Source organism: Leuciscus leuciscus (genome assembly GCF_965113295.1).
Source record: "Leuciscus leuciscus genome assembly, chromosome: 2".
Taxonomy (NCBI): Eukaryota; Metazoa; Chordata; class Actinopteri; order Cypriniformes; family Leuciscidae; genus Leuciscus; species Leuciscus leuciscus.
The window spans coordinates 1,956,076-1,973,542 of record NC_138726.1 but is presented as its reverse complement, the minus strand read 5'-3'; the positions used below and the strand labels follow the sequence as shown (position 1 = coordinate 1,973,542).

General features: G+C 40.6%; 1 protein-coding gene across 1 annotated transcript; it reads left to right on the top strand.

Moving 5' to 3' along the window:
• The first annotated feature begins 11,781 nt into the window (after positions 1 to 11,781).
• Positions 11,782 to 17,250, top strand: LOC309492123 (uncharacterized protein). The gene is made up of 11 exons (XM_082160968.1): positions 11,782 to 12,434; positions 13,776 to 13,959; positions 14,170 to 14,389; positions 14,506 to 14,779; positions 14,870 to 15,047; positions 15,167 to 15,243; positions 15,341 to 15,521; positions 15,678 to 15,926; positions 16,002 to 16,162; positions 16,546 to 16,694; positions 16,852 to 17,250. Exons 1-10 carry the CDS (start codon positions 12,162 to 12,164, stop codon positions 16,570 to 16,572), a joined length of 1,824 nt encoding a protein of 607 aa, XP_082017094.1. The 5' UTR covers positions 11,782 to 12,161; the 3' UTR covers positions 16,573 to 16,694; positions 16,852 to 17,250.
• Positions 17,251 to 17,467: the final 217 nt, after the last annotated feature.

Below are 17,467 nucleotides of genomic sequence, written 5' to 3'. Positions count from 1 at the left end.
AGCTGTCTTCCGGGCTCTGAGGAGCTTTATCACAGGTCTCAGGGGACACCATATGTTAGTACATACGGACAACACGTCGGTAGTCGCCTATATCAACCACCAAGGGGGTTTGCGCTCGCGCCCATTATCCAATCTGGCATGCCATATCCTCTTGTGGTCCCAGGGGAAGTTGCTGTCACTCAGGGCAGCCTACCTCCCCGGGGTTCAGAATATAGGAGCAGACACTCTGTCGAGACAGGGGCCGAGGCCCGGGGAATGGAAGCTCCACCCCGAGGTGGTGGAGCTGATATGTGGTACAGACGTGGCCGAGGCTACGTCTGTACGCTTTTCCCCCAGTGGCTCTGCTCCCGGGAGTTCTGGAGAGAGTTTGCAGGGACCGGGTTTTCCTGCTTCTTATAGCCCCGCGCTGCCGGGCAGAGTATGGTTTCCCGATCTTGTGTCCCTCCTCGACGGGCATCCTCTGGAGCTTCCTGTCAGGAGGGGCCTTCTGTCCCAAGCAGGGGGCTCAATATTTCACCCCCGCCAGAACTGTGGAACCTGTGGGCTTGGCTTCTGAGGGGGCCCAGCTCATAGAGTCAGGTCTCTCAACTGAGGTTGCTGAGACCATTCTACAGTCCAGAGCTCCCTCCACGAGGAAACTTTATGCCCTGAAGTGGAGAGTATTCACTTCTTTGTGTAGTGACCGTCGGTTGGATCCAGTCAACTGCCCAATTGGTACAGTTCTGGAGTTCCTGCAGGACCGGTTCACTGCAGGTCTAACCCCGTCCACTTTAAAGGTTTATGTGGCGGCCATAGGTGCTTACCACATTCCTTTGGGTGGAATGTCTGTGGGGAAAGACCCTTTGGTATCTCGTTTCCCTCGTGGCACTTGGAGGTCCGCCTCCCTTTCGAAATCGGACCAGGAGGCGAATAATTTGCTTTGCCCTGTTCGGGCGTCAGACGCATATGTCCACAGAGCTGCCCTGTGGCGTAAGAATGATCAATTGTTTGTTCGCTTTGGGCCCCCTAACAAAGGAGGTCCAGTGTCTAAGCAAAGGATGAGCAAGTGGGTGGTTGAGGCTATCTCACTTTCTTATGAGGCGGCTGGACAGCCTTCTCCTTTGGTTGTCCGGTCGCACTCTACTAGGAGTATGGCGGCCTCTAAGGCCCTTATATCAGGAGTATCTTTACAGGACGTTTGTGTTGCGGCAGACTGGTCCTCACCGCACACCTTCGTCAGGTTCTACTCGTTATTGTCTTCCTAGTGCTGCGCAATTGATTTAACACAGGACAGACATTTGTAGCTATGGTGGCGTTGGTATAGACGTTCCCCATAGCGTCAATTCGACGCAACGCGAGTTCCCTTGAAAGGGAACGCCTCGGTTACGACTGTAACCTCGGTTCCCTGAAGAGGGAACGAGCGTTGCGTCAGCTTGCCATATCTCCTTCATGCCTGTCAGCACGACTTCAGACTCTACGAAGCTTTCGTTTTCTGTTTCGGGACGGCTTTTATAGCTTCCTGGTACGTGACGTCACCCGCCTCTGACGTTCCGCCACACCATTTGACTGATTTTACATGTGCTTCAAGACGTCATCACGCAAAGCGTTCCCCATAGCGTCAATTCGACGCAACGCTCGTTCCCTCTTCAGGGAACCGAGGTTACAGTCGTAACCGAGGCGTTTTCTTCAACTGCAATTTTATATTAACTCATAACTAACAGACAATGGACTAAAATATATCACTCTTAATTTATTTGTGTTTTCAAACAACCTCAGATATTTGTCTCTTAACATGCCTGTATCTCTTCTCCTGTCTTTAGCTTGTAGTTCATTCTACTGGAGTTGATGTGAATATTGTAGAAACGCCAATGGAAATTATTGTAAATGTGATGGACCAAAATGATAATAAGCCTGTTTTTACACAAAATCCATTCAGTGGAAGTGTTCCTGAAGCTGCTGATATAGGTAGGTGTATGATGCAGTTTCTCAATGAAATGTATAGCAGTTTTTTCCCCAAATGCCTCTTCAGTTTCACCAAATCAGTCTTTCTTCTTCTCTCTCTGAAGGTCATGAGTTTATGACAGTCACAGCCACTGATGCAGATGATCCAGATACTGACAATGGTGTTATCAGTTACTCAATCGTCAAGCAAGATCCAGAATTGCCAAAACCAAACCTGTTTACAATCAACTCTGTTACTGGAGGAATTCGTGTGAATGCTTTAGGCTTGGACAAAGAGGTGAGAAATGATGAATGGATCTCACATTGGTGAATGATTTAATGTAAACAAACTCACCTGAAAACATCTTTCTTTTCAGAAATGGTCCAGATATACTGTGTTAATTACGGCTACTGACATGAAAGGAGAAGGTCATTCGACCACTGGCACAGCTGTTATTACTGTGACTGACAGCAATGATAACGCACCTCAGTTTGAGCAAACCACGGTAATGTATATTAATAAATTCAGAATATTATAATATAAGTGTTACAACTTTATTTGTACTTATATACACCATACATCTCTTTGTTTTAGCACACTGTATCTGTCCCAGAGAATAAAGTAGGGGCTGAAGTGGCCAGACTTGCAGTTACTGATGGAGATGAACCTGGATCTCCTGCCTGGTCAACCAAATATAAGATTATTGGCGGTGACAAGAGAGGGTTTTTCAATGTCAGTACTGGACCCAGCCAGCTAGAGGGCATCATCACCACTGTAAAGGTACTGTGTGTTGCTCATGTGTTTCTAAAGGCAATTGGTGATCATGTTCATTTAGTAAAATACACTTTCTTTTCCATTCAGCCCCTGGACTTTGAGAAGAACAAGCAATTCATTCTGTCTGTGATTGTTGAGAACGATGATCCATTTGTAGGTTCTTTGGCCACTTCCACTGCCACAGTCACGGTGAATGTAGAAGATGTGAATGAGCCTCCAGAGTTTAATCCAAAGGAGAAGGTTATCTTCAAACCTGAAGATTTACCAGTTGATAGTGAATTAGTTACTTATAAAGCCACTGATCCAGACACTGGAAAACCACAGAAGATAACGTAAGAAATTTTGCTAATAATTTTCCCCTCTGAGACAATCAACCCACCAAAATATCATTATTCCATTTGAAAATTCTGACTGATTTCTCTAGAGATTCAGATCTTGTAGAACAATAAAAATCACATAGTCTTGATAGAGTTTTAATAATTTTTAATAATTTTTTAATTTTTTTTGTCAAACAGCCTCACTAGCACAATATTAACCACTGAGAACCACCTCAGCAACTGTCTACCTATTAATGCATATATCCCTTACAATGTCAAATCTCTCATATGCAGAATTCAAATCATAGCATGCCTGTATATCCTTTGAACTTCAAATGTTTTTAAACCACCAGGCAAGACTTAAGTTGTTCTTGCTGAACATTTCTAGTTTTAACCTGTATGTTTGGTTCCTTCCAGGTATAACATTGGCAGTGATCCTGCCGGCTGGCTGAGTGTTACTCCAGACACTGGAGTTATTAAAGTCAAGAGCCCTATGGATAGAGAATCTTCCTTGGTCAAAGATGGAAAATACAGAGCTATCATTTTGGCGTTGGATAATGATGGTAATTTGTGTTTCCTTTTTTAAAGCTGCCGTCGGCAACATTTTTTTTATCATATTCAGTGTAATCGACACTATAATCCGACAGAACAACATAAATAAGGTGGTTTTAGAAAAAAACCCGAGCTTCTAACTCCACCTGGAGCGTGTTATTTGTTTTGCAAAAATCCAGCGCTCCCGCTTCATCAGGTCCAATCAGCGCAGGGGGGTGTGAGATCTGACTGTCAATCACAGGTCGTGCACACGCCACAGATCCCCCCTCACTCGCGCACCTTAATATCACATGCACACGCCACGCCTGAAGTTCGCCTGGAGATTGCATGAAGCGTGATGGCGGAGAGAAAATCTACTAACAAGCTTCCAACTCCTCGGTTATTGCTATCTATGGATAGATTAGCCAGGGCAGCGTACCTCCGAGTCCATGGTGTTGATAGATGCTGAAGAGACGGACGCGTTCACAGAAAATCAGGTACACACGCACAGTGACGCACTGACGAGCACGACCTCGATGGGAGGGTGCTCGCTGGTAGTGGGGAGGGACATGAGAGTTGTAAACATTCAAAATTTTGGCTAATCGACCCAATCTGCCAGACTTGCCGACGGCAGCTTTAAGAGGAGAATTATTGCGGGCCTTTTTCTGATGTCTGTGCTTGTGTGCAGGTGAAGCTCCAGCAACTGGCACAGGAACCCTGGTAATTGAATTGGAGGATGTAAATGACAACGCTCCTGTCATCAGTGAAAGGAATATAAGAATATGCAATCGTGGTTCAGCCCCAGTGCTTCTCTCTATAACGGACAAAGATGGACCTCCTTTCGCTGGTCCCTTTAGAGTTGAGACCTACGGAGAAACCAGTAAAAATTGGTCCACTTTGATGAATGGCACATGTGAGCAATTACTAATGTTTTAAAGAGATATTAAAGGGATACTTCAGCTCTGGGAAGATGAATGTGTATTTAAAATAGGTCATTTAAGTAGAAGAAATGTGAAGAAATTTTTGAATTTGGAGCTTTCTAGACTGAGAAAAGCCAGAAAATGTATTTTTGGCTTATGTGGATGAAAGACAACAACTCCCAGTATGCACTTGCTTCGCTGCCCTAGGAGGCCACGCCTACCGGTAAGAGAGCGCAGTTGAACAACAAGGCTATTAGGCTAGCCTACGTGATGAGTTTGCCAGGGATTTAGAGATCGCACAAAATGTCTGGGATTCGGCTTTTGCGTTCTACAGTCGCCATTCATTATGTTTACTGTGGCGAGCAGGACGAGGCTGACGGCCGCGGGAGAACGGCGCGAGGCCGGTGGCGTCATCACTGAGACGCGCCGGGTCTTGCATCTCTCACGGAGGAGCGGGAATTTTCTTAGCAATGGTAATACGCACATCAACCGATTACTTGTTTAGCGTTCATGTAAACACTACATTCAGACTCACCAATCGGAATGAATTCAGTTAGATTGAAACAAAAGGTGTGCATGTAAACAGTGAATGGCGACCGCAGAACGCAAAAGCTGAATCCCGGACATTTTGAACGATCTCGCCCGCCGGACAAGTCCGGGAAAAGGAGGATGGTAACCCCTACTACTCAGCTTTCTTTCAGCCTGTTAGCTTAGCTTCCAAAGAAAGACGGCTGACACTGTGTACATTCTGTGAGTGAGATCCCACCCTCTATGGGCGGGTTGAAAACATGCGGAACAACGCCATCTACTGGCTGTAGTCTTTAGCCTCTGGCCAGAAAATCCTCCGATGACGCAAAATGACGATTTTTGCGTCATCGGAGGATTTTTTCCAGACAAAAAATACATAAATCTCTTGTCTCAGGGGGATATGAGGGTGGAAAGCATGGTAATTCGAAAATACTACAGGTTTTCTACTAATACAAAGCTTAATGCTAAATCCTGAAGTATCCCTTTAATCTTATTTTTCATATGTTACACATTGACACATCTGTCTGGCTTGGTATACATGTCTAACTATTATAATGTGTCCATTTTAGCAACTGGTGTCCTTCTGACACTAAAGTCTACATTGGAGCAGGATGACTACAATGTTGTCCTGAGAGTTATTGATCAGGGTGGGATGGATCAGGAAAACACCATTCAAGCAACTGTGTGTGACTGTGAAGGAGAAGAAGTGCAATGTAGTGACCGTGACAACGCTTCTTGCCTAGCAAGCAATACATTCTGGCTATTGCTAGCATCGCTCATGTTGTATTTGTCTTTTACATCTTTATAATTAATCATTTATTCATAAGTAATCATTCCTTTTTTTTTCTTTTTTTTTTTTTTTTACATTTGCTGACCATTATTTTACATTTATTATATCAACTTAATATTGCTTTAGGCTAATCATTATCTAAAGGATAATGTAGAGCCAGATGGTTTATTATGTATACATGTTTTTTATTGTTTTTGTACTATTTTCACAATTGGTTTTCAAGTCAAGTCAAGTCAAGTTTATTTGTATAGCGCTTTTCACAATACAGATTGTATCAAAGCAGCTTCACAGTATTAAATTTAAATAATACAACAAAGTTTGTTTCAAGAGGAATTTATTGATTGATAAAATAAAATTAAATATCCCCAAAATATCCCCAACTGAGCAAGCCAAAGGCAACAGTGGCAAGGAAACGAAAAACTCCATCAAGTGACCTAATGGTGTCCTAAAACTCCATCAGGTGACCTAATGGAGAAAAAAAAAACCTTGGGAGAACCCAGGCTCAGTCGGGGGCCAGTTCTCCTCTGGCATTTATGAGCTAGAGGCCGGATTGTAGTTTGAACTGTGGGATTATAAGAATGCCTGGCTGAAGAGATGCGACTTTAATCTAGTTTTAAACTGGGAGAGCGAGTCTGAGCAACGAACAGTATCAGGAAGACTATTCCAGAGTTTTGGAGCCAAATGTGAAAATGCTCTCCCTCCTTTGGTGGTTCTGGATATCCTAGGTATGACCAAAAGCCTTGAATTTAGTGATCTTAACGAGCGCGATGGATTATAGGGCGATAGAAGATCCGTTAAATAGACTGGAGCTAAGCCGTTTAGGGCTTTATAAGTCAGTAGCAATACCTTGTAATTAATACGGAACTTTATAGGTAACCAATGCAGTGATGATAAAATCGGTGTTATATGATCATATTTTCTTGATCTCGTAAGAACTCTAGCGGCGGCATTTTGGACTAACTGTAGCTTGTTTATCGAGGATGCAGGACAACCAGCTAATAAAGCATTACAGTAATCCAGTCTCGAGGTCATGAATGCATGAACTAACTTTTCTGCATCAGAAACTGATAGCATATTACGTAGCTTAGCAATGTTTCTAAGGTGGAAAAAGGCTGTTTTTGTAACATATGAAATATGATTTTCAAAAGACAGGTTGCAATCGAGTATAACACCCAGGTCTTTTACTGTAGAGGATAAAGTAACAGGACATCCTATGATGTTAAAGTTGTATTGTGCGAGGTTTTGTAGGCGGTTTTTTGAACCGATAAGTATTACCTCTGTCTTGTCTGGATTTAATAAAAGAAAATTACGCGTCATCCAATCTTTTATATCTTTAACACACTCTGTCAATTTGGAAATTTTTGCGTTTTCATCCGGCCTTGATGAAATATATATTTGAGTGTCATCAGCATAACAATGGAAACTAATTCCATGTTTCCTTATAATATTTCCAAGTGGCATCATATATATTGAAAATAACAGAGGGCCTAATACAGATCCCTGCGGCACTCCATAGTTTACTGGAGTTATGATCGATTTTTCTCCATTTAAATAGACAAAATGGTAGCGGTCAGATAGGTATGATTTGAACCAGCTTAGTGCTTGTCCTTGAACACCAGTATAATTTTGTAGTCGATCTAAGAGTAATGTGTGATCTATAGTATCGAACGCAGCACTAAGATCAAGTAAAACTAGTATTGAGATAAAGCCTTGGTCAGAAGCTAAAAGTAAATCATTTGTGATTTTAACGAGCGCAGTTTCAGTGCTATGATGCGGTCTGAATCCAGACTGAAACTTTTCATAGATATCATTTTGTTGCAAGAAAGAGCCCAGTTGAGCGGACACCACTTTTTCTAATATTTTAGACATAAATGGAAGATTTGAAATGGGTCTATAATTTGCTAGATTATTATGATCTAATTGTGGTTTCTTAATGAGAGGTTTTATAACTGCCAGTTTAAATGTTCTTGGAACATGACCTAAAGATAAAGACGAGTTAATAATATTGAGGAGAGGCTCTTCCACTACAGGTAACACTTCTTTCAGTAGTTTAGTTGGTATAGGATCTAATAAACATGTTGTTGTTTTAGATGAAGTGATAAGTTTATTTAACTCTTTTTGTTCTATAGTTGTAAAGCACTGTAATTGTTCTTGCGGGGTGATAATTGAAGCTGAATTATAAGGCGTGATTGAAGATTGAACGTTTACAATTGTGGTTCTGATGCTTTCTATTTTCTCAGTGAAGAAGTTCATGAAATCATTACTACTGAACTGTAACGGGATATTTTGTTCGGGTGACGTCTGTTTATTTGTTAGTTTAGCCACGGTGTTAAATAAAAACCTTGTATTATTTTGGTTGTTTTCTATTAGTTTGCGGAGGTGCTCAGCCCTGGCCGCTTTTAGGGCCTTTTTATAACGTGACATACTGTCTTTCCACGCGATTCTAAAGACCTCTAAATTAGTTTGTTTCCATTTACGCTCTAAAATACGTGTTTCTCTCTTTAAAACATGCGTAGTATTGTTATACCATGGTGCTTTATTTTTCTCTCTGACCTTTTTTAATTTAATAGGTGCAACCACATCCAATGTTCTAGAGAGAATGGTGCTCATAGTGCTAGTTAGTTCTTCTAGTTCATCTGTTTGTTTGGGTTCAGGCAGCAGCTGAGACAGATTAGATAAGCAATTTGAGAAATTATCTATGGTGGATGGAAGGATTGTTCTGCCTGGTCGATAACGCGGTGCTGCATGACATATTACAGCAGTACGTAATATGCAAGTTACCATGTAGTGATCAGTGACTTCATCACTTTGTGGAATGATATCTATATCGGTTGGATCGGTTCCATGTGATATAATTAAATCGAGTGTATGATTAAGACGATGAGTTGGTCCGGTGACGTTTTGCTTGACCCCAAATGAATTTAATAAATCTGTAAACGCAGCTCCTAACGCATCATTTGGATTATCTACGTGTATGTTAAAATCTCCAACAATTAATGCTTTATCGACATTGACTAATAGGTCTGAGAGAAAGTCTGCAAACTCTTTTAGGAAATCAGCGTAAGGCCCTGGCGGTCTATATACGGTAGCCAAGGCTAGAGATAATAGGGATGTTTTTCTAACATCTAAGAGCGTAACATTTAGTACAAGTACTTCAAATGAAATAAACGTATAACCCGTTTTCTGAGTAACATTTAGAATATCTCTATAAATGGTTGCAACACCTCCGCCACGACCAATCAGACGGGGCTCATGCTTATAACAGTATCCAGGAGGAGTAGACTCATTAATACCGAAATAATCATTTGGTTTAAGCCAGGTTTCAGTAAGGCAAAGTACATCGAAGCTATTATCTGTGACTATTTCATTTACAATAACTGCCTTAGGTGTGTGTGATCTAATGTTTAGAAGACCTAGCTTTAGAAATAGTTTTTGTTTACAAATAGCAACATTTTCTGTTTTAATAACAATTAGATTTTTCCTAGATCCTGCATTAGATTTATTATTTGATCTCACTAAACGAGGAATAGACACGGTTTCTATGCAATGTTCTGCACTAGTATTTATATCAGTTGAATTTGTGCAGCAGAGACTATGATTTGGACTTTTGGTTACTAGTCAAAGGGTATTTAACATTTTCGAGATGTTATCTGACAGAAGAGCCGCTCCGAATCTGCTTGGGTGTAAGCCATCAGCACGGAAAAGCCTAGGACGCTCCCAAAACAGATTCCAGTTATTTACAAAGAGCAGTTTCTGCTCATTGCACCATGACATTAACCATTCATTTAGCGCAAATAATCTGCTGAACTTTTCATGCCCTAGTCGGTACGTGGGAAGCGGTCCTGACACAATGATCGTTGTTTCAGGCGATGTGCTGCGTACCGTATCGATTAGATTCCTGAAGTCTTTCTTCAGAATCTCCGTCTGGCGCAGCCTGATGTCGTTCACTCCCGCGTGCAGGACCACAGTTCCGACGCGCTCGTCACCGTTCAGGATCTCGGGAACGCGAGCAGCGATTTCAGAAACACGAGCACCAGGAAAGCAGTGACTTTGCACCTTACTTTTACCTAACGTAGCGTGTACGTGCCGAACGATGGAATCGCCGATGATCACAGCATCGTGTTCTGTTTCGCGTAGAGGGGAGAAGCGGTTTTGTGTGGATAACTCGAAAACCGGGAGGGTCGGAGAAAGTCTTGGTCTAAACCTGACTCGCGTCTTCCGCTGCGGAACCACCCAGGCTTCGTGGTGGCGTGTTGGAGCCGGAGTGAACGAGACCATGGCTGATTGCGACCGATGCTGAGGAACGCACGGAGTAGACGCGGTCGGAGTCAGCGGGTTAGTAACGTTAAACACTGATTTGTGTGCATCGGCACGTGATGTTTCAAGAGCCAAACACCGGTCTCTCAGCTCGGCCTGTCTCAATAAAAGGTTGTGGATCTGTTTCTCAACAGCTTCCAGCTCAGACTGCAGTGCGTGCAGCTCAAATGTGTCCTCACCTGCACCAAACGGTAGACTACTTACATCTGATATATTCGCCATTTTAACAGATGGACAGTGAGTTAGCAACGAAGCTACCAGTGATGCTATCAATATTAATACTAATTTATATTATAAGTTTGTTTGTTTGTAAGTGAGTGTGGAGAAGACGCGTTCAGCCGTGATCCACGGACGTAACCTTTAAGAGTATGCAGCGTTGGATCACTAATAGGCTTGAGACGCGTCTGCTCAACAGTCCGCGTTGTAACTGAGGTTTTTTAGGGTTTTTTTTTAGTGGTAGGGGTGTAGAGTAGACGCACGGTAGGCGAAAAAAAAATAAAAAAAATGTTTGTTTATAAGTGAGTGTGGAGAAGACGCGTTCAGCCGTGATCCACGGACGTAACCTTTAAGAGTATGCAGCGTTGGATCATTAATAGGCTTGAGACGCGTCTGCTCAACAGTCCGCGTTGTAACAATGAGGTTTGAGCAGTAACGTTAGTGCTTCTCAGTGAGGAAAAGTAGAAAATCTTCGTTGTAAGCGAGTTTAAAGAGAAAAATCAAGAATTATAAATCAAATCGATAGAGCTCCAAAAACAACAACGCATTCAGACGCAACGCATGATAATAACAGGACAAGACATTACTCACCGTGTTTGTTGAGTGTTTCTTACTCACCTGAGCTTTTATGAACTCAAAGGCGCGAGAGAAAATAGATAAATAAAAATAGCTGAGCGCACGGGTGGCGCGTTTACAGGCTAGCGAATTACTAGCGTGTTGTGCAAGTAGTAACGGAAGCGAGCGATGTCAGGGTTGGGTAAACTGTATTTAGTAGTAATATAAACAACTAGAAATTGTAGTAAATGATGGTTCAAAACAAGGAAAATACGAGGCTAAGACGGAGCTTACAGCACCGAAGCAAGCACACTCACAGCAGGCAGCGAGAAAAATCAAGAATTATAAATCAAATCGATAGAGCTCCAAAAACAACAACGCATTCAGACGCGACGCATGATAATAACAGGACAAGACATTACTCACCGTGTTTGTTGAGTGTTTCTTACTCACCTGAGCTTTTATGAACTCAAAGGCGCGAGCGCGCGAGAGAAAATAAATAAATAAAAATAGCTGAGCGCACGAGTGGCGCGTTAACAGGCTAGCGAATTACCAGCGTGTTGTGCTAGTAGTAACGGAAGCCAGCGATGTTGGGTAAGCTGTATTTAGTAGTAGTATAAACAACTAGAAATTGTAGTAAATGATGGTTCAAAACAAGGAAATACGAGGCTATACGAGGCTAATACGGAGCTTACTGCACCGAAGCAGACAAACTCACAGCCTAAAATGTGTTTTCACATTTTAAAAACTTTTTTTCTATTAATCGCACAAAAGATTATCATGAATGTACTGTTTTTTTAAACATTTCATTATATTTTCTTTAATGTTTTCATTTTCTTTCTGTAACTTTTTACCTCCGTTTTCATAAGTTTATTCTTTATTTACTTTTCTTATAAAGCAATAACCTTTTGTTATGTTATGAACATTAAAGGGGTGGTAAAACACGATTTGACTTTTCTAACTTTAGTGAGTGTGTAATGTTGCTGTTTGAGCATAAACAACATCTGCAAAGTTACAACGTTCAAAGTTGAAAGCAAAGGGAGATATTTGCTTTTAAAGAAATCAATTTCTAAGGACTACAGAAAACGGCCGCTAGGGACTACACGACATTCCTGCGAGCTTGCTGACGTCACTAAGCCCAATATTTACATAAACCCCTCCTCCGAGAATATTAAATAAGCGGAGCGAGACATTACTTTGGAGAAGAGAGTTGGAGAGTTGTTGTAGTAGGCTGGAGTTGTTGTAGTAGTAGGCTGGAGTTGTTGTTGTAGTAGGCTGGAGTTGTTGCCGCAATGCCGAGGAGACGTTGTTATTTTCATCCGGATTGCATGTCCACTTTGTTCAACCTTCCTAGGGACGAGGGAGTTAGAGAACAATGGTTGAAATTTATTTTTAATTCGGTCCCTCTTAATTATTACCCAAATCTCGCTCTCTGTGCTGCACATTTTACGGAGGAAAACTTCCACAATCTTCGCGAGTTCAATGCAGGATTCGCAAAACGGCTTGTTCTGAAAGATGGATCAGTTCCAACGTTAAAAACAGAAGATGTTTACGGCCCACATCCAGTAAGTAGGATTTATTTTTCGTCGTTGTGTTTTCCTGTAATAGTTCGTATTGTTAATTGTACGTTGTAGCAAGGAAGTAGACAAATGTCAACGCTGTTTGTTAAATGCTCTTCATATTTAACATTATCCGACAAACACCTAACGTTACAAACTTTTTTTAAATCTCAACAGCGAACTTTTAATTAGTGTAAATGATGCTTTGATAGAGCTTTTATGTGTGTTTTTTTTATCTACATGCTTGTTTATCTACAGTCATGCTAAACAAGGTTCTGTGTTTGATTTGGCTAACGTTACTGTAGTAAAGCCAATGTTTAGTGTTCGTTTTGAGGTTAGCTGCTAATAGTTCTTGCGACAGATATTTGGCTACAATCTTTCAAAAAATACAAAAGTAACGGTGCCATTCAGTAGTGATCACTATAGGTCCGCAATCTTTACACAAAATAATCCATTTGAGGACTGTAGTATTAAGGCCCGGGACGGGACGAATATCGGCGCGCGTTATTCGCCAGCGTTTTTCAACGCGTTTTTTGTGTTCACACCCAAGCGTTTTTCGCTGACGATGAGCCGAGTGAACATGCAAATTCATTCCCTGACATTAGATGGCGCTTAATGTAAAACAGAAATACAATAACACTCCATAACAGTCTATACTCTGCAATACCACTCCATAACAGTCTATACTCTGCAATACCACTCCATAACAGTTCTCTTTTAACAAGATTTTTATAGTCGCTGTCGCGTTTGTCATATAGTTCTTTATTCCGACACCAACGAGACCAGCAGCTCTTCATTCATCTTGCCTTGCATCTTCCTCGTCATTTCTTCCCGGCAGAGACGCTACTTGGCGTATATCTTCTTCGCTGTTACGTATGTGTGCTCGGCAAGACCGTTTTGTGTTTGAGCGCCCCCAAGTTGTGTTTTACTGTAACTTCAGAAGCTCCAGACACGTGAGCAAAAGCGCCAATCTCATCGGTCGGATAGTTTTTGACGCGGCGCGTCAAACCAAAAAAACGAACCCGAGGCGTTTAAAAAAAAATTACGCTTTTACGCGTGGCGTTTTTCGCGTCGGTGTGCACACTCACATTGGCGCCCTTTGTTTAGTCACGAGGCGTTAAACGTCGGCGAATATCGCGCGCGAAATTCGTCCCGGTGTGTACGGGCCTTTAGGCTATTTGTTAGAATGATTAGCCTATATGAAATTCTTGTTTATGAAGCTTTTTTTTTTGTGGTGTAATGATTATTATACAGTAATAAAAATAAAAAAGTACTCTTTTTACATGTCAAATGTATGTTTTTACTCTTATTTGATCATTGATTACATAATGTAATTATTTCTTACAGACAACATCTCAGCAGGGTTCGAGTCCCCAAGAGATCCCCACTACATCTACACTCCATGAAGTTGGATGTCAGTCAGACCCCATAGAGACTGAGACTGTAGCCACAGAGATAAAGCCCAAGATGAGATCAGTGGGCACACAACTTTCAATGGGTACATTCAGCAATTTCCACTTCAGGAGAAAAGGTATGAAATACAGACATTACATGTGTTTATGTGTTACTTTATCATATGCAGTACTAGTACATCATTTTAATTATAATTGTTATACAGGCTAATTATGTGCATTATAAAGTGGCTTATGCGTCTCATAAAAAAAAATAAAAAAATCGTAATAGCATGACAGATGTTTTTGATTAATTGAATTTTTTACTTTTTGGGGGGGGGGACTTGTAGGCATTCAGGCAAAATTGTATGGTCCCGATGTGGGCACTGAAACAACTGACATGTTTCCTGATGTGCAGCTGTCATCAACACCAGTAAGGGGCTCAATCTTTAGGCCCAGCAAGAGACCTCGTCTGGTGTTAGATGAGGAGGAAGAGTCAGAGTTACATGTCGAACTCAAAGACTCCACATATAACCCAGATTCTGTTGACACTCAAGAATCTGAATTGACGTAAGATATAAATACTGTACATATTTACATACATTTTTACCAATACATTTGCGTTTTCAAAATATATATAACATGAAAGCAACTTCCTAATATTTATTCATTTTATATTGCCTTAGGATAGATCCACAGCCCGACCACAGCGATAACAAATACATTGTTTTTGAAAGCTGTCTTCGAGAGCTGTTTGTGTCATGTCCAGTTTGTAAGATGAAGTGTGTTGTCCAGAGCAGACGAAGGGGGACATTTGTTGCATTCACCCAGCTTTGTGAAAAGTGTAAGTACCACAGACAGTGGCAGAGCCAGCCCATTGTAGGGAGCACCCCACTGGGAAACCTGCTATTGTCTGCAGCAACATATTTTACCGGTGGATCTTTTAAACAACTAGAGAAGGTATTACAATTACATTAAAATAAAATAAAAAGTACTGTGTTGTTTCAGTATACGTACTGTATCAATGTTATTTAATTTCTATTTTCATAGATTTTCAAGGCCATGAAGCTCCAGATGATGCATTATGTAACTTTTAGGATTCATGCCAGGAATTTCCTTGAGCCTACCATAATACACAAGTGGAACCGAGATCAACTGAATCTTATTAGGCAGCTGCAAGAGGGAGGACATGTTTCTGTGGCTGGAGATATGTGTGCTGACACACCAGGTACTTTAGACTATAAAAAAAATCATGCTGTTTATTTTATAGTCTTTGATTTTTCCTAAAATATTATGATACTGATGTTCTCAGTAATGTTCTATATATCATTATGATGTTTACAATAGGACACTCAGCCAAATTTGGCAGCTACACCATTATGCACATGGAAACCAACAAAATTCTGGATCTTCAACTAGTTCAGGTTAATAATTCCTAAGCATAAAAAATAATTTTGACGCTTTCTTTAATCTGTTATTGTTTATATTCCTATATTTGAATTGTTGTGTACCCAACAACAGAGCAACGAGGTTGGTGGCAGTTATCATATGGAAAAGGAGGGATTAAAGCGTTGTCTCGATAAGCTGGAGTCTAATGGTTTAGCTGTTGACTACATAGTCACCGATCGCCATCCGCAGATTCAGAAGTACCTGAGGGACCGCAATATCACTCAGTTCTATGACGTGTGGCACTTTGAGAAAGGTAATTATTTATCTTTGTGTATTTAATCAAATACAAAGTTGATTCTTGTTCAATTAATTGTGTTCAACTGTTCAACCTAACTTGTTCTTTTTTTTTTTGGTGTAATTTGATTATCTTGAAATAATGATTGTACAACCGAGCTTTTACTTTGTACAGGTTTATCTAAGAAGCTTGACAAACTTTCAAAAATGAAGGACTGCGAGGTGCTGAACAAGTGGTTGCACAGCATCAAGAACCATGTTTACTGGAGTGCGAATTCATCTGAGTCTGGGCCAGAAAAGGTGGCGAAGTGGAATTCCCTGCAGAACCACATACAAAATGTACATGTTCATGATAATCACCTCTTCCCCAAGTGTGAACACCCAGACAAAGTTTCAAGGGATCCAACAAAATGGTTCCAACCAGGTATGACTATATAGAGACCCTAAATAAAATGACAGTGAACTGTTAAATTTTGTATATTTTTTAATCTGGATACAGGATCAATAGCACTCCACAAAGTGGAAAAGCTATTATACAACAATAGAGTTCTCAAGGATATAGAAAAGCTCAGCCACCACTTGCAGACGTCGTCACTGGAGGCGTTCCACAGTCTAATTGTGCGTTTGCATCATCTTCCCTTTCATAGGAATGTTGTGCAGGTAATAATCTTTGACATAATCAGTAATATTTATAAACATAGTTTCTAATAATTGTTATGTAAATGCTTTTTTGTTCATTTTATTCATATTAATGATCATTCCCTATAATAAATAATGTACTTTCCTAATAAGGCAGAGAAAGGTTCAGTTGGCTAGGAGCATTGTCTGTGGCCCTATGTTATCTATGTTATGAGTAGCAGAGATATAAAGAGGTAGAGAGCCTCCTGTCTTGGCGTGCACTCTCACATTCTCTTGACTTGCAAGAAAGTAACCATTATAATCATTGATTGAACATTTGTCTCTTATTCAGAATTGTTTGTTTATTTCCAACAATACAGTCTACTAATCTTTTGCATATTTTATGGATTGTGCAATGATTACAGGCTGTATCTTGCAGCAATGCACTATAATGAAAATGCTAACCGTGAGCAGGCAACAACAACTGAAGGACAGGCTGTGTATAAATTCATTTTTCCAAAGTCCAAAAAGGGGGAATGCACAGCAAAGCCAGTGAAAATAGACCCAACATACAGTAAGTTGTAAAATATATTTCATTAACAATAATATTAAAAAAGCTATAATAAAATAAATATAAACTGACAACACAAATGTAAATTATACAACAAAGGTAGATTGTTTATCAGTAATTATGTTAAACCATAGAGTGACTCGGTATTCTCTTATTACAGACTATGTCGATGACCTTATGAGCCTTTTACTACATAAAGTCTTTGTGGATCCCAAGCCATATGCTGACGAGCTGCACACAATCCCCATTCCACCTCCTCTGTCATCACAGAAGAGGTGATTGCCCACCGTGTGTCACGATTCAGTCGAGGGGTGGCCGGAACCCAACATACTGTCCAGCTGGATCAGGAAACTGCAGGCGTATCCGGCGGACAACACATGACGGGATGACAACCCTCACACTGCGTCCTAGGTAAAGCTGTGATAGGCCAGATAACGGAAACGCCTATGGCAGGAATAGAAAACCTCAATTTTGTATATAAAACCAGTAGTATATAGGAAACATGTATATGTGATGTGTAAATATGTTCGATAAAAATGTATATTTTGATAGTTTTTGTCTTTAATACAGAACAAATTTTGTAATTTTTTTTATGATTAACATGTCTTGTGTATATATATTTTTGAATCTATTGTCTTTTATTTATATTATTTTACACAACATAATTTTATTAAATTTAATTAATACTTACGCCTCACTGGTCCATAGTCGGCTCTGTAAATATTATTGATGTTTTGTAAAGTATACTGATTTAAGCAGTTTGGTTCGAAACCTGG

Coding starts and splice junctions, on each gene's coding strand:
- LOC309492123 (XM_082160968.1), top strand. CDS start 12,162: ATGCCGAGGAGACGTTGTTATTTTCATCCGGATTGCATGTCCACTTTG. Junction 12,435..13,775: donor ATGTTTACGGCCCACATCCA/GTAAGTAGGATT, acceptor TATTTCTTACAG/ACAACATCTCAGCAGGGTTC. Junction 13,960..14,169: donor TTTCCACTTCAGGAGAAAAG/GTATGAAATACA, acceptor GGGGACTTGTAG/GCATTCAGGCAAAATTGTAT.